We start from the raw sequence: 21,495 nt of genomic DNA, 5'->3' as shown, positions 1-21,495 counted from the left end.
CATATGAGTTCTGTTATACTCACAGACATCATTCAAACAGTTTTAGAAACGTCAGAGTGTTTTCTATCCAAATATACTAATTATATGCATATTATAGATTTAATGGCTGAGTAGCAGGCAATTTATTCTGGGCACCTTATTCATCCAAGATACTCAGTACTGCCCCCTAGTCACCAAGAAGTTAATGAGTGTTGCTCTGTTTGCTCTTTTCCTCTCACTCTGCACTCTTTTCCCGGTCGGCCCGGGCAGGCACCAGTGCACTGTGCTGCTCTAAATTACACACACCATTAACCATAGGAGGAGAAAAACACTACTCCTGACTCAGAGACGGTGGAAGGGAGAGAGAGCGAGAGGGTAGTCTTCAAAACGTGGCCCTGCCACACACAGTAGCCATAAAGAAAGAAAAGGAAGACCGACCGACTCTGTTCTGGGAAAAGGAAGCCAAGGTTAGGGAAGAAAGGGAAACATGACAAAACATGGCAACCCACCTCCCTCTCTTCCCCCTCAAGGGAGGACACAATTGTGGGTTTTGAAAATCTAGGTCTCGTGACCGAGTGTGCAGCCCGAGGAGGCAGTGAGGCGTGGAGGTAAAAACAGGGGGGGGGGTGTATTGCAGTTGGGGTGGAGGAAGGCAGGGGGGGATGGTGAAAGGGAGGAGGGGAGGTTGGTAGTCTTATCCAGCTACGGGCTGGTAGGGTCACATAACCACTGTCGTCATCACGACGGCCTGCGTTCCCGAGGACAAGGGTGGCGGGCCTCCGGAGGAAACAGCTCTGTGTGTGTGTGCCTTCTCTCTCCCTCCCTCCCTCTGACCTAGCCTGGACTGAGAGACTCCATTGTACTGCTAAATAGAATCACCCCTTTAATCATTTGGAAATAGTGCAATGCATAAAAGGCGTAAATAGCGAGTGGCTGTGGTAAGGGCGAATTAATGAGATTTCCGTAATATTTCAGAGCTGCTTATTGCCAGAGGTGCCAAGATCTGTCAAACTAAGCTGGGAGGTGGAAGTGCCTGGTTGAACAAGCCATTTTTCCACATTTTAAAGGGGAACTCCATTGCTGTGTCTGAAATTGCACGCTATTCCCTATAGTGTACTACTTTTGACTAGGGCCCATAGTGGTGCAATCTCTGCAGCACTCCACCAATCAGGCCTTTATGGTAGAGTGGCCAGACAGAAGCAACACCTCAGTAAAAGGCACATGACAGCCTGCTTGGAGTTTGCCAAAAGGCACCTGAAGGTCTCTCACACTATGAGAAACAAGATTCTCTGGTCTGATGAAACCACTCTTTGGCCTGAATGCCAAGTGTCACGTCTGGAGGAAACCTGGCACCATCCCTATGGAGAAGCATGGTGTTGGCAGCATCATGCTGTGGGAAAGTTTTTCAGCAGCAGGGACTGGGAGACTAGTCAGGATCGAGGGAAAGACGAACGGAGCAAAGTACAGAGATCCTTGATGAAAACCTGCTCAGGACCTCAGACTGGGGCAAGGTTCACCTTCCAACAGGACAACGACCCTAAGCAAACAGCCAAGACAACGCAGGAGTCGCTTCGGGACAATTCACTTCATGTCCTTGAGTGGCCCAGCCAGGGAGAGCTGAAAATAACTGTGCAGCGACGCTCCCCATCCAACCTGACAGAGCTTAAGGGGATCTGCAGAGAAGAATGGGAGAAACACCCCAAATACAGGCGTGCCAAGCTTGTAGCGTCATACCCAAGAAGTCGCGAGGCTGTAATCGCTGCCAAAGGTGCTTCAACAAGGGTCTGAATACTCATGTAGATGTGATATTTCAATATTTTTTTTTTGAAATGTGAAAAAAATAAAATAATAATCATTATGCGGTGTTGTTTGCAGATTGATGAGGAAAATAAACAATTGAATCCATTTTGAACAAGGCTGTAACGTAACAAAGTGGAAAAAGTCAAGATTCTAAATAATTTCCGAATGCACTGATCTGGCTGTGGACCCCCTGCAGTACCTTTGCGGACCCCCAGGTCTAGAAAGTAGCCTGTACAATCGGTGTCCTCTAAGAAATGATTGTCTGGTTTAGCTTTTGTCTAAAGATTGGGTCAAAAGATTTGTACGGTTGGGGTCAATTCGAACTGAGGTCACCCAATTCAGGATGTGATTTTGAATTATAATTCTAAAATGGAAAACTTTAAAAAATAAATTAATTCTTCATTTGTTGCAACACCTTTGAATGTGAGCCAATTGCTGACATTTTGCGTGACATCCCACATTACAGACATGGGGTGCAAACAGTTTCAATGAAGGCAGGTCCAGAAGGAAAGGGAGAAGTGAAACTACAATGACACGGAGTACTCCATTATGCTACATGTGAATTGCACCCCAATCAATAATGTAGTTAATAAAAGTTTGCAGTTCAAGACCAAATGGAACAGTCAACTGATAAAGTGGACTTTCTATTAGCCTGCCATTTAAAATGCTTGTGAGACAGGATATGGAGTAGCCTACCCTGGGTAAAATGCTTACATCCTTAATTTGCCTGAAGAAAAATTATACTCTGTCTATTTGCAACTTGTGAAGCGACATATTTCCTTTAGAAAATGGAGAGTATGATGATGCTGTCTAGTTCTGCTCTCCCTATGATTTTCTTGTCTCTTCTTGAAATCTAACATACATTGATTTAAAAAGTTGACACTTTTCATATGACTGTATTGCCTGTAAATACTGTTTCTGGTCATTGACATTCTGGTAACTGTTATTATTAATGCAACTGGTATTATTAATGCAAGCTGGTAATTATAGTAGTGAACCGACGGTTTCTCCTGAAACTTCACATTTCTAGTTGTCTTAATTGTGTGTTTGAAACATTTCTCTCCTTTTTCTCAGGCTGGTGTCCTCCATCCACGCCATCATGGCCACCACGGCGGGAGTCATCGTGGTGTCGGCGTGCAGCGGTAACGTCATGACTGACAGGTAGGACAGCCACTCACAGACTGGGACAAGCACAAAATTAACAACCGCCACCCGCCAAATGCGGGTAGATTTCGGTATTGGCAGGTAAGAATGTCTATTTCACCAGCCACGTTGGCAGGTGGTCAGTTTGCAGGGCTCTACAGTGATTTAATTTAATGTATTTATTTCACCTTTATTTAACCAGGTAGGCTAGTTGAGAACAAGTTCTGCGACCTGGACAAGAATAAAGCAAAGCAGTTTGACACATACAGCAACACAGATTTACACATGGAATAAACAAACTTACAGTCAATAATACAGTAGGAAAAAATATATTTACAGTGTGTGCAAATGAGGTAAGATAAGGGAGGTAAGGCAATAAATAGGCCATGGTGGCGAAGTAATTACAACATATCAATTAAACACTGGAGTGATTGATGTGCAGAAGATGAATGTGCAAGTAGAGATAATACCTTTGGGGTGCAAAGGAGCAAAATAAATAAATACAGTATGGGGATGAGGTAGTCGGATGGGCTATTATATTACAGATGGGCTATGTGCAGTGATCTGTGAGCTGCTCTGCCAGCTGGTGCTTAAAGGTAGTGGGGGAGATATGAGTCTCCAGCTTCAGTGATTTTTGCAGTTCGTTCCAGTCATTGGCAACAGAGAACTGGAAGGAGAGGAAGCCAAAGTAGGAATTGGCTTTGGGGGTGACCAGTGAGATATACTTGCTGGAGCGTGTGCTACGTGTGGGTGCTGCTATGGTGACCAGCGAGCTGAGATAAGGCGGGGCTTTACCTAGCAGAGACCTGGAGCCAGTGGGTTTGGCGACTAGTATGAAGCGAGGGCCAGCCAACGAGAGTGTACAGGTCGCAATGGTGGGTAGTATATGGGGCTTTGGTGACAAAATGGATGGCACTGTGATAGACTGCATCCAATTTGTTGAGTAGAGTGTTGGAGGCTATTTTGTAAATGATATCGCCAAAGTCGAGGATCGGTAGGGTGGTCAGTTTTACGAGGGTAAGTTTGGCAGCATGAGTGAAGGATGCTTTGTTGCGAAATAGGAAGCCGATTCTAGATTTAATTTTGGTTTGGAGATGCTTAATGTGAGTCTGGAAGGGGAGTTCACAGTCTAAAAAGACACCTAGGTATTTGTAGTTGTCAACAATACAGAACCATCCAGAGTAATTATGTTGGACGTGTGGGCATGTGCGAGCAGCGATCGGTTGAAGAGCATGCATTTAATTTACTTGCATTTAAGAGCAGATGGAGGCCACGGAAGGAGTGTTGTATGGCATTGAAGCTCGCCTGGAGGTTCATTAACACAGTATCCAAAAAAGGGCCAGTAGTATACAGAATGGTATTGTCTGCGTAGAAGTGGATCAGAGAATCACCAGCAGCAAGAGCGACATCACTGATGTATACAGAGAAGGGAGTCGGCCCGAGAATTGAACCCTGTGGCACCCCTATAGAGAGGTCCAGACAACAGGCCCTTCGATTTGACACACTGAACTCTATCAGAGAAGTAGTTGGTGAACCAGGCGAGGCAGTCATTTGAGAAACCAAGGCTGTTTAGTCTCCTGATGAGAATGTTGCATAAATTGCATAGTAGAGAAGGTATGGTGGGATTCGAAATGGTCGGTAATCTGTTTAACTTGGCTTTCGAAGACCTTAGAAAGGCAGGGTAGGATACATATAGGTCTGTAGCAGTTTGGGTCTAGAGTGTCTCCCCCTTTTGAAGAGGGGGATGATCGCGGCAGCTTTACAATTTTTGTGAATCCCAGATGTTTTGAAAGAGAGGTTGAACAGGCTAGTAATAGCATTACATTAATGATAGCATTACATTAATGATAGCATTACATTAATGATAGCATTACATTAATGATAGCATTACATTAATGATAGCATTACATTAATGATAGCATTACATTCTCAAATAAAATTGTCAAAAGTCAAGTATGAGCACATGAGTATTTCTGCTGTTTTGTTTTATAGCTGCTGATTGCACAAAATAAATATAAATCCCATATTTCACCTCACACAGAAACACTGCCTGGCAGGGGAACTGTGCGCAATGAGTAAAGTGCTGATAGATTCATTTTTGTAGGCGCTGCACACAGGCATAACAGTTGGTCTAATTTACTGAAAAGTCTACAAAGTGAGACTGTCCTCGTGGTTCTTGGCCATTTGCATTCTTTTTTTCACAAGCTCGGTTGTTTTTCAATGTTAGTTTGTCTGCTGCTTCAACTGATAGCGAAAAGACGCCCTAGTCAGATTCCAAATCTCACACACCCAGACAAGCATGACAGGACTGAATGGCCCGATACCTCAATAACATCCCGCCCTTAAAAGAACAGCTGAACATTTTTTCTCTGATATTTTCGTTAATAGACTCCGGTCACAATTATTTTTCAAGGAAATTGAGCAATATACCACATTACTTCTTACTAATAAATATATTGTTTTAGAAACATTACGAAGCATGGTCATCTGTTTGTGTTTTTGTGATATAATTATGGAGCAACAATATTTCGGCTAGTAAAACTGAGTGGCTGGAATATTTTTTTAATCTACCTGTCACAGTGGCTGGTGGACCAAAAAGTTCATTTAGGCCCTGAACCCCTCTATCCTGAGTCAGATGGCCACCTGCTCAGTCAGTCAGTGGCAGTCAACAGCATAGCTTTAGCTTACTATCCGTATCCTTGACCTGGCCAGTGCTACCTAGCTGATGCTAATAGTGTATCTCGGTCAGATGGCCATATGCTCAGTCTGCAAGTAGCAGGTTGCTGTGTGGGCTAGTGTAGCTTAGGATCCTTATCCCTGTATCTCTATCTTGGCTTGGGCAGTGGTGCTTGGCTAATACTAACACTACTGCTAATGCTAATAGTCAGTGTAATCCAGCCAGTCAGTTGCCATAGCCCGGGATGCCTCTGACCATGGCCCAGCCTCAGTCAGTGCAATGTCCTTTCTTCCTCCTGACCTAACCCAGCATCAGTGCTCTGCTAATCCCCCCCCCCCCCCCCCGGGCTTAATTCCCCAACAGCATAACGCAGAGCAGGCACGCGAGTCGCCAGCCTGTAACATTGCAACACACACAGCCACGGTGCAAGGAGGATAGACTGTTTGTGTTATCCTTGTCATTTAGCTTAGGCAGGCAGGCGCGCACACACCCACACACTCTTCTTCCAATAGGATGGGAGGGACCAGCAGAGGGTTAGTAACAACAACTAATGTGCTCTAATTAACTGAGCTAATTGTTCTACGCGGTGTGTCATGTTTCAGTCTATACATTGCTACATTCCTACATATAGCTAGAGTTAATGTTATAAAATAATTGCCACAAACACTAAACAGACACTTTTATCCAAAGAAACTTGCAGTACAGTGAATTCACGGAATAATTATTTTGCAACAGTACCAGTCAAAAGTTTGGACACACCTACTCATTCAAGGGTTTTTCATTATTTTGATTATTTTCTACGTTGTAGAATAATAGTGAAGACATCAAAACTATGAAATAACACATATGGAATCATGTAGTAACCAAAAAAAGTATTAAACAAATCAAAATATATTTTAGATACTTCAAAGTAGCCACCCTTTGCCTTGAAGACAGCTTTGAATGCCCTTGGCATTCTCTCAACCAGCTTCACCTGGAATGCTTTTCCAACGGTCTTGAAGGAGTTCCCACATATGCTGAGCACTTGTTAGGTGCTTATCCTTCACTCTGCGGTCCAACTCATCATTAACCATCTCAATTGGGTTGAGGTTGGGTGATTGTGGAGGCCAGGTCTTCTGATGGAGCACTCCTTCTTGGTCAAATAGCCCTTACACAGTCTGGAGGTGTGTTGGGTCATTGTCCTGTTGACAAACAAATGATAGTCCCACTAAGCGCACAACAGATGGTATGGAGAATGCTGTGGTTGCCATGCTTCAAGTGTGCCTTGAATTCTAAATAAATCACAGACAGTGTCACCAGCAAAGCACCCCCACACCTCCTCCATGCTTCATGGTGGGAGCTACACATGCGGAGATCATCCGTTCACCTACTCATCGTCTTACAAAGACAGTGGTTAGAAACAGTAATCTCAAATTTTGACTCATCAGACCAAAGGACATATTTCCACCAGTCTTGTTTTCCTTGGCCCAAGCAAATCGATTCTTCTTATTGGTGTCCTTTAGTAGTGGTTTCTTTGTTGTTAATCGACCATGAGGGCTTTAATTACACAGTATTCTCTGAACAGTTGATGTTGAGATGTGTCTGTTGCTTGAACTCTGAAGCATTTATTTAACTCTAATGAACTTATCCTTTGCAGCAGAGGTAAATGTAGGTCTTCCTTTCCTCATGAGAGACAATTTCATTATAGATGGTTTTTGCGACTGCACTTGAAGGAGCTTTCAAAGTTCTTAAAATGTTCCACATTGACTGACCTTCATGTCTTAAAGTAATGTCGTTTCTCTTTGCTTATTTTAGCTGTTCTTGCCATAATATGGACTTAGCCCTATTTGGTAAAAGTCCATCTTCTTTATACCACCCCTACCTTGTCACAACACAACTGATTGGCTCAAACGCATTAACGCATTAAGAAGGAAAGAAATTCCACAAATACATTTTTAACAAAGCACACCTGTTAATTGAAATGCATTCCAGGTGACTACCTCATGAAGCTGGTTGAGAGAATTCCAACAGTGTGCAAAGCTATCATCAAGGCAAAGGTTGTCTATTTGTTTAACACTTTTTTGGTTACTACATGATTCCATATGTGTTATTTCATAGTTTTGATGTCTTCATTACTACAATGTAGCAAATATTAACAAAGAAAATCAAACTTGAATGAGTAGGTATGTACAAACATTTGACTGGTACTGTATGTATGTGATCCCTGAGGGAATTGAACCCACAAACTTTTTGCCCACTTGGCTCACACTTCTCTTACCAACTGAGCCACTCCGGGACCAAGAGAAACTCACTAGCTTTACTACCCAGTTTACCCTAAGCACTTCCTGACATGTTAAGCCATCATGGCTGTCTGGTGACCTTATAATACAGGGTGAAGGTTGAATCTACTGAGGGGGTCAAAGGTCACCAACGCTGTTCTGGCCGGTCATGATATGAACCAGTAGCAATCTGCTTTTATTAGGGGGAGTCTGCTCCTGTGCTGCTCACTCCCAAGCTCTTCATTTCTTTATTACAGTTGCACCATAAGCTTAGCTGCCTGTATAGCCCTGTTGTTGTGTACATGATCACTCATGTGTCTGAGAGTGCTTGCTTGCTCATATGAGGAAAATGTGTAATGCTGTATCAACAGAAACACAGGATGAAACTTCCTCAAGACTTCTCACTCCCCATACACACAGAAAGAATCTGGGAAATGGAAAGGCAATACCTAGTCAGGTGCACAACTGAATGCATTCAACCAAAATGTGTCTTCCGCATTTAATCCAGCACCTCTGAATCGGAGAGGTGCAGGGGGCTGCGTTATTCGACGTCCACATCATCGGCACCCGGGAGCAGTTATAGTTTACCCCCAACAACAGGCTTTGGTGGTATACAGATTTTCATATCATCATACCGACCTTCTCTCATCCCGGAATTTACGGTATTACCGGCATAGCACACAAGGGGGCGCTAAAGAAGCAAATAAATTCCATTGGGCCTCTTTTACCAGAATCCTGAAAAAAATTGCACAAACTAATAGCAAAATCGCATAGACGCTGTTAGCTAAATTCTAACAAGCGAAAACAAACAAACAAATTGCAAAGACAGGCAAATCCAGCTCATAAAGTTATATAAGCATAGCAAGTAGCTACCGAATGTCATTTTCGGTGAGTGGACATTTTACAAGCAAAAGTGAATGAGATAAATTGTACAAATGAATAAAGTTTTGATGCATGCTTCTTTGAAGGAAGAGCAGTATGTGTACACGGAGCAGAGGGGGGAAGAATGGAGGATAGGAAAAAAATGTTAATAGCAACACAGGGAAAAAATGGCAACTGTACAGAACTCATCCAGAGCTCTTTGACTTCTGTCAGAAAGCCATTATTAGATGGCTAACATGTAGTAGTGGATTGCATATGTAGAACGCCAGCTCCCACTTTCTCCCGTTGTGCTTTTTACATACGTGACTGGCTTAACTGTTCTGGGGAACTACGGTAAGCTTCGTAAAGTAATGTGACCGGTGAAATGAGGAACGCAATGCTTTATCTCCTAACATATAGCACAAGTTGACTGCAGTTATTAGCTTAAAAAGTAACTACAAATATTCAAATCTTTTGACAAACTTAAATAGTTTTGACGGTATTTAAAAACCATCCCATAGATTTTTCTAAATACCCCGGTATACGGTATACCGCCCAAGCCTGCCTTGCTCAAGGGCAGAACGGCAGATTTTTCCACCTTGCGGGCTGGGGTTTCACCTTTCGGTCACTGGCCCAAAGCTCTTAACCGTGAAGCTACCTGGGTCCTGTTTTGGAGTATACAACGTTACAGAACATTCAGATAGAAATGTATCGTGTTATTATTAATATTGCATGCCAGATCAGCACTATTCACTATTCATACTATTCTATCCATTTTACGATACTCTGAACTTTTCACATCACTGAACACACCCACACTAGGTCTTAATCACTAGGAACATACGGAACCAAAGGGGCCATAATGTGGAGGGACAATCTGAAGTCACTAATGACATGACCTTGGGTTGTATTCACTAGGAACCAAACACAAGCAAACAGTCAGAACGGGGAGGGACTAACCTGAACGTGTCAAATAAGAAACGCTTGTTTCCCTCCCTCTCTCTCAGGTACTGGCTGGCCACCTACTTTGTCATCTGGTACGGCGTGCCCTACATGACATACGATATCTATGCCATGTACCTAAGCCACTACTACCGCTTCCGGGTCAAGGGCCACGAGGAGTACAAGGAGCACTCGCTGACCACGGTCAACTCGTTTGTCCGCCGCGAGTTCCTACTGGTGCTCCACCACATCGCCCTGCTCACCATCTTGCTGCCCGTCACCCTGGTCAGTAACACACACACACACACAGACACAGACACACACACGCACACACAGACTCTCTCTGGCCTCAGTCTCATGCCTCTCTTGTCCCTGTCTCTGCCCATCACCCTGGTCAGTAACAAACACACACACAGACTCTCTCTGGCCTCAGTCTCATGCCTCTCTTGTCCCTGTCTCTGCCCATCACCCTGGTCAGTAACAAACACACACACAGACTCTCTCTGGCCTCAGTCTCATGCCTCTCTTGTCCCTGTCTCTGCCCATCACCCTGGTCAGTAACAAACACACACACAGACTCTCTCTGAGGCCAGAAAAACAGGGAGCTTTTAATGCCCTGCTGAACATTCTGCTGCCTGCCACTGACGAGAGGAGGAGGGGAGACGTGGGAGAGGAGGAGGGGAGACGTGGGAGAGGAGGAGGGGGGGAGGGAGATGAGAGGAGAGTGAGTGATAAAGTGACATGGGCCTTCTGACCATTGTGCTGCTCATCACTCTGGTGAGAGAGAATATAGAGAGAGGGAGGGAAGGAAGGGGGAAGACAGGGATACCCTGTTGACCATTCTGCTTCCTGACATTGATGAGAGGGAGAGTCAAAAGAGGGGAGAGAAAAGGGATGAGTGAATGATGGAGGGAGAGGCTAAGAGATATGGCACTAACCCTATTTGACAAGTGCTTTGACAATGATACAAGAGTTAGAGACTAGCTGATATTTTCCTTCTATTAGGTTGCCGTCTTCAGTCTTCCCCTCAACAGCATTTTCAGTTCAATGCTAGCTAATAGCCGCATAACGACAGATGAGTGCATAATACAGTAATCGACAGGGAACCTACCTACACAGACACACACACACAGATCATGTTAGCGTCCATTTCATGTAGCGAGGAGGCCAGGTGCATTGGAAACCTGACCCCTGTGTTTGCAGTGGCTGTCAATGGTGATATGAGATCACCTTACCCCCCCTCCATTATTCAGGCTCCAGCTACTGTAATCCTCCTCTCTTCCTCCTCTTCCCTCGCTCCCTGCTTTGTTCCCCTCCCACACACGCAGGTAACACACACTGACATGTATTACATACACACACACACACACACACACACACACACACACACACAGAGGCCTGATCCAGCAGGAAGGTACAGTGGGTAGGTAGGTGTGTGTAGGTAGGTAGGTGTAGTGTTACATAGCAACAGTGTGTGCTGCAGGTCATCCTTCCATTGGGCAGATGGCAGAGTTTGTGTCTTACCCTTCGCACCCACACGCTACTGGTTTATTCATCATCACATCACACGCACACACAGCCATGTCTAACACACACACACACGCACAGCCATATCTAACACACACACAAAACACACACAGAGCCCTCTCTGTTTGGCATCCTTGTCTGCAGCTTCCATCAATACACTCCTCCTTATGTTTACTCATAGTGATCCATTCTCTTCCAGTACAGACTGGGCTCATGGCATAAGTCTCGCTCGTATTCATTAGTGTACTCAACAGAAAACTTTTACAATGAAATACGAGTGTTTCTTATTGGAGTTTCTGGGCCTGGTTTCTCTTCTCTGTTGGTTTGTGGCCTTGTTGGTGTTATTGAGCCGGGTCCTGACTCCTGTTTTTGTATGTGCAGCCATAGGGACAATCCATTCTCCAAGTCCTTTCTGTTCTAAAGTACTGGGGGGGTTGTGTGTGTGTGTGTGTGTGTGTGTATGGTCTTGTATCAGACTGTAGTAACGGTGTGTCATCTCCCTCCCTGTGCCTTTTCAGTTCTTCAGGAGGGACCAGGGAGACTACTTCATTGGCTGCCTGTTTCTCACAGAGCTCAGCACGCCCTTCGTCTCCTTAGGGAAGATCCTCATCCAGGTGACACACACCTAACAATGTATAGATACGCTATATACACACAAGTATGAGACACCCTTCAAATGAGTGAATTCGGCTATTTCAGCCACACCCGTTGCTGACAAGTGTATAAAATCAAGCACACAGGCGCGCAATCTCCATAGACAAACATTGGCTGTAGAATGGCCTTACTGAAGGTCTCAGTGACTTTCAACATGTCACCGTCATAGGATAGCCACCTTTCCAACAAGTCAGTTTGTCAAATTTCTGCTTTGCTAGAGCTGCACCGGTCAACTGTAAGTGCTGTTATTGTGAAGTAGAAATGTCTAAGAGCAGCAACAGCTCAGCCACAAGGTGGTAGGCCACACAAGCTCACAGAACGGGACTACCGAGTGCTAAAGTGTGTAAAAATCATCTGTTCTCGGTTGCAACACTTACTACCGAGTTCCAAACTGCCTCTGGAAGCAACATCAGCACAAGAGCTGTTGTAGGGAGCTTCATGAAATGGGTTTCCATGGCCGAGCAGCCGCACACAAGCCTTAAGATCACCATGCGCAATGCCAAGCGTCGGCTGGAGTGGTGTAAAGCTCGCCGCCATTGGACTCTGGAGCAGTGGAAAAGCGTTCTCTGGAGTGATGAATCATGCTTCACCATCTGGCAGTCCGACGGACGAATCTGGGTTTGGCGGATGCTAGGAGAACGCTATCTGCCCGAATACATACTGCCAACTGTAAAGTTTGGTGGAGGAGGAATAATGGTCTGTGGCTGTTTTTTGTGGTTCGGGCTAGGCCCCTTAGTTCCAGTGAAGGGAAATCTTAACGCTAGAGCATACAATTACATTCTAAACGATTCTGTGCTTTCAACTTTGTGGTAACGTTTGTCGTGATCGGTGTGGAAGAACTTGACTTGCCTGCACAGATCCCTGACTTCAACCCCATCAAACATCGTTGGGATGAATTGGAACACCGACTGCTAGCAAGGCCTAATCACCCAACATCATTGCCCGATCTCACTAATGCTCTTGTGGCTGAACGGAAGCAAGTCCCCGCAGCAATGTTCCAACATTTAGTGGAAAGCCTTCCCAGAAGAGTGGAGGCTGTTATAGCAGCAAAGGGGGGACCAACTCCATATTCATGCCCAATGAGATGTTCGACGAGCAGGTGTCCATATACTTTTGGTCATGTAGTGAATGTACTTGTATTCGTACAGCCACTCACTAAATGCACACTTTTGGTATGTGTGTATCACAAAAAAAGCAGAGCAGTGAGCAGGCAGTCCTCTTGGCCTCCAGCTCCCTTTCTGCTAACATCTGTCTCTTCAGTCTGTAGGGCCGCCCACCACAGATAGAACAATGAGACAGATATTTCACTGGATGTTTAAATGTGAAGCATCCGGTTGGCGTTCCCACTCACCATATGGTAGTGAGAAGAGGAAGCCCAGTGGCCGGCAGTTGGAGAAGATGGAAGGAGATGGATTTTGGATGAAATTATGCACATTTTCTCATCAATGAAACATTTGATCTCAATACAGTTTGCTGTTCCCAAAACTAGAATCTGTTATAAACAGAGTGGACTTTAGGTTTGTAAACTTAAGCCTTTGCAAAGGTTTGAAAAATGTGCATTGTTTAGAAGGAGTGCAAAGGCAAATTGAGTTATTGCACAGGTGCATTTCACAGAGTAGGCGTTCCCTAACGGAATTATGCAGATTATGCTAGAACGCACCAATAGGATCTCGCTAGCTTGTGCTTGGCTCTGCCCCCCTCCTTGCTTGTTTTGCCCACTATGGCTCATTTGTTCCCATTGTAAACAACAGGCTGTGGGCTATCTTGGTTTAGTTATAAAAATCTTTGGGGCCACACTCTGTCTTTACTCACACCTCCCTCTGGTGGACTGGTTGGGTACTGCAGAGCCACTGTCACTTATGGGCCCTGTTAGAATGCCTCCTTCCCTTCCTGTAATGGTGTATCAACTGATCTATCATTATGCATGGGTACCACATCATAGAGTTCACCAGTTCGGTCGTGTCAGATCAGTAATTTCATCATGGAAAGGAGGAAGGAATATATTCAAAGTATTTGAACAGGCCCAGGTATTCCAACCCACTTTATGTTCTGCTCACTTAGAATTTCAACACTGTTTGACCATATATTGACGTCTTTTCTCTCTTTTTGTCCCTTTTGAATATTTTCCCAACACATCCTTCCCTTCTCTCCTCTTGTTTGTCATAGCTGGGTCTGCAGGACTGCTGGGTCCACAAGGCCAATGGGGGCATGGTGCTGCTCAGCTTCTTCCTGTGTCGAATTGCCCTTTTTCCCTACATGTACTGGGTCTACGGCCGCCACTACGGCATCCCCATCTACGGCGTACCGTTCCATCTGACGCTGTCGGTCAACCTGGGCAACTTATGCATCCTGGCGCCGCAGGTCTACTGGTTTGTGCTGCTTTGCCGCAAGGGCTGGCGGCTCTACCAGCGCCAGCGTCACGCCACCGCTGCTGCCGGCAGCCAGGACTCCTCCCCCCTGCCCCCACCTAGCCCCTCCCTCACGGACAACCAACCCAAGGGAGACCATTAGAGCTGGAGAGCTCACTCTGTCACCATTGCGCTCTCTCGGATCTTTCTTGTTCTCTCTACTCTACCTGCGCTCGAGTCACACAAAAACGAACCACCATTGACTACTATTTACTACTTACTACTACTACTACTGCAAAGGCACTATGGCTACTTACCACAGTCTCCCCAAAACAACTACTACTATTATCACTACTTCTACTACTATCGTTACTACTATGATTACACTAGCTACTGCTCTTCCACCCATGCCCAGTCCAAGCGATACTGATGATGAATTTTGACCCCCCCTTAGATCTTTTTTGGGGTTCCTACCCCCCCACCCCCCTCTTTCTGGATTATAGGGACTGGACATGGGTTATATTTGGAGTGCTACAGTGGAGTTTCCGAAAAGAATATGAAGAAGACTGAGAATGGAACTCCTGGCTTTTTTTGATGGGGGGGATCGGGGGGGGGGGGGGGGGGGAGTCTTGCTTCTTCCCCCATATTACGTGACCTGTGCAGTATTGAGTCACTTCCCCAGCCTCGCCCCCTCTCCATTACTAGATCTGCTGATTGGAGGGTCTGTTACAGTGTAGATGAATGTGTCTGTAGAATTTATTGATTTGTTCTATTTGGTGTCAATGATTTTTAAGTGTCAAGTTTTGAAGATCCCCATTTTATGAAGTGTTTGTCCACCCACCCAGTCCTGATCTTTAAAAGACCGGAGGGAAAGGAGGAGAAGCGGGTAGGGGGCTCGGCATGCAGATAGAAATAGTGACAAGGCTGGGTGGAGGGACAAGGGGTGGGTTGGAGGGGTGGGATGGGATGGGATAGACTAAGCTAGGTACGGGTGTCAGCATCCACATTTGAAGGAGACAATGAAGTAAAAATGTTTGCTCCAAGCTCTTTGCACCAGCATAGCTACACAATTTTTTTTGAATGTGATTGGATTGTGGAACCCCACACTCCTTTATCCACTTTGACACCTCCCATTGTCCTTTCTCCTCATTTGCCTGTCTCTATGGCTGCTGCCGCTGGCCAATCGGTGCGCCTGCAACGCTCCCGTCTTCCTCCTTTGTTGTTTATGGCCCAACAGAGTTCTGTGTGCTGCCCTGCTGCGTCTGTTTACAGTAAGTCTATAAGCCCCACCCCTCAGTATCACACAGGGGGTGGGGCATCACAAGCTCCACCCCTCCCAAGAGAGGGGGAGGAGCCTCTATATTATGCGCTGTGACCTACCTGCCTAAAGGGGGAGGCTTAGCAAAAGATTAGTCCGTATGTTTACACACGCAGGACTTCTCAGAGACGGAAGTGCAAGTGAGATATCCCATTCCCCCATTTTTTCTGTTTCAATGGAAGTCCACGAACGAGGTAGACCAGACCCAGCTGCTATTACATTGGTGTCTATGGGAGAGCCACCCCCTTAAGTACACCTGAACTGGAAAAAAAATGATATGGTAAACGGCCTGAGTGAACTATCTTCATTTATCCACCATCTTTGGACTTCTCTGGGAGCGCTGTAGCGGCATTAGAAGGAATGGGGTAGGTTGTTTAGTCCCGGGTTCGGCTCGGTTGCTACAGCGACAACTGAAGCTGCTTTTAATGGGTGGAGACAAGACTTTACGGTCACTCGAGGTCAAGTTTGCCGGGTGTGGGTGATCCGGTGCTTCTGTTAGGTACATTTTGCCCTCCGGCAAAAGGTGTCAGGGGTGCTTCTGTTAGGTCAATGCTGCCCTCTGGCAATGGGGTCTCGGGGCCACATGGGAGGGGCTTGTATACCACTGGGCATCCCATTTAAAGTGGAACTGACACCGTTTTAACTACTTTGCAGATATGAAACAGACAATCATAATATCAATCAATTCCCAGTTTATCCCTCAAAAGCAACTTTATAAGAGGTTATTTGAATATATATTTTAATATATATATCAGTCAAAAGTTTGGACACACCTACTCATTCCAGGTTTTTCTTTATTTTTACTATTTTCTACATTGTAGAATAATAGTAAAGACAACAAAACTATGAAATAACACATATGGAATCATGTAGTAACCAGAATAAATGTTTCACAGAGTTCAAGTAACAGACATCTCAACATCCACTGTTCAGAGGAGACTGTGTGATTCAGGCCTTCATGGTCGTGTCAGGCCTTCCAACCGCCGTGTCTTTGTGATACGCAGAGTAGGTGAATGGATGATCTCCACATGTGTGGTTCCCACCGTGAAGCATGGAGGAGGAGGTGTGGGGGTGCTTTGCTGGTGACAGTGATTTATTTAGAATTCAAGGCACACTTAACCAGCATGGCTACCACAGCATTCTGTAGCGATACGCCATCCCATATGGTTTGCGTTTAGTGGGACTTTTCATTTGTTTTTCAACAGGACAATGACCCAAAACACAACTCCAGGCTGTGGAAGGGCTATTTGACCAAGAAGGAGAGTGATGGAGTGTTGCATCAGTTGACCTGGCCTCAAAAATTATCCGACCTCAACCTAATTAAGATGGTTTGGGATGAGTTGGACCACAGAGTGAAGGAAAAGCAGCCAACAAATGCTCAGCATATGTGGGAACTCCTTCAAGAAAAGCATTCTCATGAAGCTGGTTGAGAGAATGCCAAGAGTGTGCAAAGCTGTCATCAAGACAAAGAAGGGCTACTTTAAGGAATATAAAATATATTTAGATTTGTTTAACACTTTTTTGGTTTCTTCATTATTCCATATGTGTTATTTCATAGTTTTGATGTCTTCACTATTATTCTACATAGTAGGAAAAAAAAGAAGAAAAAAACTTGAATTAGTAGGTGTGTCCAAACTTTTGACTGGTACTGTATATATAACTTAGATTTGACTCAAAATTCCATGACTCAAAATTCCTAGTCTGGTATTGGTGGTAGAATAGATGGATGCAGTCAATGCATGATTATCATATTTTACCAATACGTTCTTGGCAGTGTAAAAAATAATGCTATGAGGTTGTATGAGCTGTGATTTACATTGTTTGATGCTTGCAGCCATTCGGGTGATGAACTGTCGTAAGTTTCACTCGCTCAATATTTTCGACAAAGCTACCAAGGGCAATGATCACAAGTCAACGTGGCTAATAGGCTATCTGATCTTTTTATGTATTTTTGGCAAGCTAAAAACACATTACCTTGTTGTACCTAACTAGCTGCTGGGAGGATTTAATGTCAACGCTTGGATGAGTGGGTAAGTGACAGACTTTATATTATTTTAGATATTTTTTCTCCCCAATTGGTAGTTAGTCTTGTTCCATTGCTGCAACTCCCTACGGACTCAGGAGAGGCGAAGGTTGAGAGCCATGCATCCTCCGAAACACAACCCTGCCAAGCCACACTGCTTCTTGACACACTGCTCGCTCAACCTGGAAGCCAGCCGCACCAATGTGTCGGAAACACCGTACAACTGCCGACCGTGTCAGCATGCATGCGCCCGTCTCGCAACAGGAGTCGCTAGAGCGCGATGGGACAAGGACACCCGACCGGCCAAACCCTTCCCTAACCTGGACAACGCTGGGCCAATTGTGCAACGCCTCATGGGTCTCCCTGTTGCGGCCAGCTGCAACACAACCCGGATCTGTAGTGATGCGTCAAGCACTGCAGTGCCTTAGACCGCTGCGCCACGGGAGGCCCTGACAGACTGCTAAACCTGAATGACTGTTATCCACAGTTACCATATATCTTATTTGTCAATCAAATGTGCAGGCTAGCAAGCTGGTAAATCCCGTTAAATTGACAAAAACGTGGGTTATGGGACAGACGGCAGGCTACAACAGGGCGAGCAAGCAAGCTATTCCCCATCGTATCAGTGTAACTACAGGCTGAAAAGGTTTGACTGAGTTTATCCCTCACTAGATTTAACTCTTCTGGTATTTACATATTTAAAGCCCCGATGCATTATTTTTCATTTTAAATCAATGATATATGTTTAATAAATCACTGTTTTATTTAATGAAAATATATATTTTATTTACCTGAGCTTCGTTTTGCCATTGAAATGCTCAGTCTGATTGTGTGGGTGTGTTGATACAAATGTAAATATATTTACATACACAGCCCTAATTGATGGATAGGATTGTCTAGACTCTAGTCTAGAGCAGGGATAGGCAAACTATGGGCCGCTGGCAAGCCCATTCAATCCGGCCGGTGGGAGTTTTTTGTTGTTGGGGGGTGGGGGGAATTATTATGGGTTTAAAAAAAACACTCCAGCCTCCCAGGTGGCGCAGTGGTTAAGGGTGCTGTACTGCAGCACCAGCTGTGCCACCAGAGACTCTGGGTTCGCGCCCAGGCTCTGTTGTAACCGGTCGCAACCGGGAGGTCCGTGGGGCGACGCACAATTGGCCTAGCGTCGTCTGGGTTAGGGAGGGTTTGGCCGGTAGGGAAATCCTTGTCTCATCGCGCACCAGTGACTCCTGTGGCGGGCCGGGTGCAGTGCGCGCTAACCAAGGTTGCCAGGTGAACAGTGTTTCCTCTGACACATTGGTGCGGGTGGCTTCCGGGTTGGATGGCCATGTGTTGGTTGAGTTGTGTATCGGAGGACGCATGACTTTCAACCTTTGTCTTTCCCGAGCCCGTACGGGAGTTGTAGCGATGAGACAAGATAGTAGCTCCTAAAACAATCGGATACTAAAAAATAAAATAAAAAACACTCCAGGCCACTGTGTTGAATGTCTAAAACTAGATAGAAGATATTTAGAAATTATAATGGACCTATATATTTTCAAATAACTGCACTTTTTCTGGCCCGCAAAAATATTTTGACAAACAAAAAATGTGCGGCCCTACGTTGAATTTCGAAATCCTGATGTGGCCCTCGAGCCAAATAGTTTGCCCACTCCTGGTCTAGAGCCTACCCCGCTTACCCCTTCAAAGTAGGAGGAAACATATGCAAATAAAAGTTGAATGGTCATTGGTCAGAATAATTCGATCAGAATGTGATGTCATGCTGTTGGCCAAAAACTCCATCCCACCTGAGCAGGTTGAAATTCCAAGAATATGTTTTTTGTCTTCCACAAAGCTCTTACTAAAAGGTTATCATAATTTTCACAATTTCAGTGTTATTTCAGCCTTTATAGTGTTGGAATATAATTTTTTTTAAAACTGGAAATCACATTTTTGACTGAACTGCCCCTTTTAAAGAAAACAATTCAGGTGTATTTTGTGGGTTTTGCTGAGTGCTTTCTATGACCTAATGTCGTGCTGTTGTAACTGCCTGTAAACACAGTTCAAAGGGAATGGCATTATCCCCATATGGCACTGGCTTATTTGCATATAGGCCGACTGTAGCTCTGATTAGGTACGCCGTACTGCTCTGTGAAGATTCTGATCCGGGACAATACTGACAAGTTTTTATTAGTTTTTATTTAATGCGGTATGCTGTGTCTATTAATTGCTCAGACACACAGCCACTTTCCCACTCATATTACTATAGAATTTTCACAAATACCCGACTCGACGTCATTCCCAAACATTCTATGAATGTATAAAAACGTGAAATGACCATCTATGTGCTCACTTGTCACAAGAAATGCGCTATATTTGAATGAGATTTAATGGTGCCAAAACGCTGTCAGTTCCTCTTTAACACCAAATGGTTCCCACCGGGGACTGCTCACAAGGCGCCAGCACTGGTTCCCGACTCAGGTCCTCGAGTACCACCAACAGTTCACATTGTTATTGTAGTCCCAGAGAAGCACACCTGATTCAACTTGTCAACTAATCATCAGGCCCTCAATGAGTTGAATCAGATATGTTTGTCCAGGGCTACAGCAAAAGTGTGTGCTGTTGGGGACTGTTGAGGACTGGAGTTGGGAACCACTGAGTTAGAGCAATAAAACGAGGTTGAAAACGGCGAGGACAATGTAAAACCCCACATAGAATAGATGAACCTGATGTTTAGATAGAAAAACAGTAAGGTTCCTAGCATGATGCTTGAGCAGGATGACTACACAGCTGCATGCGACCCTGCTCCAAAATGATTTATTTTCACAAAGATTGTCGAATAGAAGAAGAAGAAAGTCTTGGTGGTGGCGACACACTCATTTCATACATTCTACTTTCCCTTATGATTTCCTGTTGTGGGAATGAATTTAGAGATTGTCCCTTACTTGGTTGGGTCCTTAGGAAAGGTCAGCTAGGTGGGAAATGACCCCATACTTATACAGTATATACAGAAATGACCCCATACCCCATACTTATACAATGCACAATTTTTAAATGTGATCCACCTCATATTGGTCACAAAACCCATACAGCCTTGAGTTTTATGTTATTCTCTTAAAAATATTCCTCCTTAGCCTTCCAATCTGAAGGCAATAATTCTGTATAAATTAATTAAATAATGTTAACGTGTAGATAATTATTACAAATTTACAGCTAAATTTAAGTGCTAATGATTTTAACCAGAGTTCCCATCCATGGCATGTGTTTATAATGGCAACGAGGAAGTGACGTTTGTGTTGGCATCAGCGCTGCTAGCATGGAGCACCAATCATAGGGCTGTAAATACAGGATAATAATAACAAAATGTGTTTTTAGAGAAACCATTACCAAATGAACGCAATTTTTTTTATGATGACAACCTTAATTAGCAGCTTCTGTAGATTCTGTTAGCACTTAAAGTCTGAAGCCATCAAACTGCACTTGAGCGGTACATTTATATCATGTGTACACACACACACTGTATTTCTGCTCAAACTCAAAACATGATTCTAGTTTTAACGCTGAGCAGACATAAAAAGGCTGACCTAGGCAATTGAATACATTTGAGAAAGGAGGGGAGTTTGTGTGTGGTAACAAAAACAACTTTGCTTCAAACCTACATGCACCGACTACATTTTAGCTTGAGTTAATCATAATGATTTTAATTAACATTATCAGGTCTTGGAGGCTATTTTAATAAGTGGTCCCTTGTAAGGATGCATTATTTGTGGCACATCCAACAAAGGTGATTTATGTACAGACCCTCGTTCTGCTCCTTTGCGTCAGTTATGTCAACGTGTCCCTGTCCCCTGAAATTCTGTTTGCAAGTTCAAGCTTGCATTGTGGGGACTTTGCTCTCTGTAGGAGACCACTGCATTGTGGGGACTCAGCTGTTTTCTGCAGAAAATACTCCAGTCCAGAGCCAAACCGGGCCCAAAATAAACCGG

The 21,495-nt window shown here is 44.6% G+C and overlaps 1 protein-coding gene across 1 annotated transcript in view; it reads left to right on the top strand.

Moving 5' to 3' along the window:
* The window catches only part of LOC109873219 (ceramide synthase-like), a 46,427-nt gene extending 27,153 nt beyond the window's left edge, over positions 1 to 19,274 (top strand). The window contains exons 2-5 of the mRNA XM_020464834.2: positions 2,854 to 2,940; positions 9,726 to 9,945; positions 11,706 to 11,801; positions 14,008 to 19,274. Coding sequence (XP_020320423.1) covers positions 2,854 to 2,940; positions 9,726 to 9,945; positions 11,706 to 11,801; positions 14,008 to 14,352 — 748 coding nt within the window. The 3' untranslated portion in view covers positions 14,353 to 19,274. The remainder of the gene's footprint in view (positions 1 to 2,853; positions 2,941 to 9,725; positions 9,946 to 11,705; positions 11,802 to 14,007) is intronic.
* Positions 19,275 to 21,495: the final 2,221 nt, after the last annotated feature.

The sequence above is a fragment of the Oncorhynchus kisutch genome, linkage group LG28, assembly GCF_002021735.2.
Source record: "Oncorhynchus kisutch isolate 150728-3 linkage group LG28, Okis_V2, whole genome shotgun sequence".
Lineage (NCBI taxonomy): Eukaryota > Metazoa > Chordata > Actinopteri > Salmoniformes > Salmonidae > Oncorhynchus > Oncorhynchus kisutch.
This window is presented reverse-complemented; position numbering and strand designations above follow the sequence as displayed.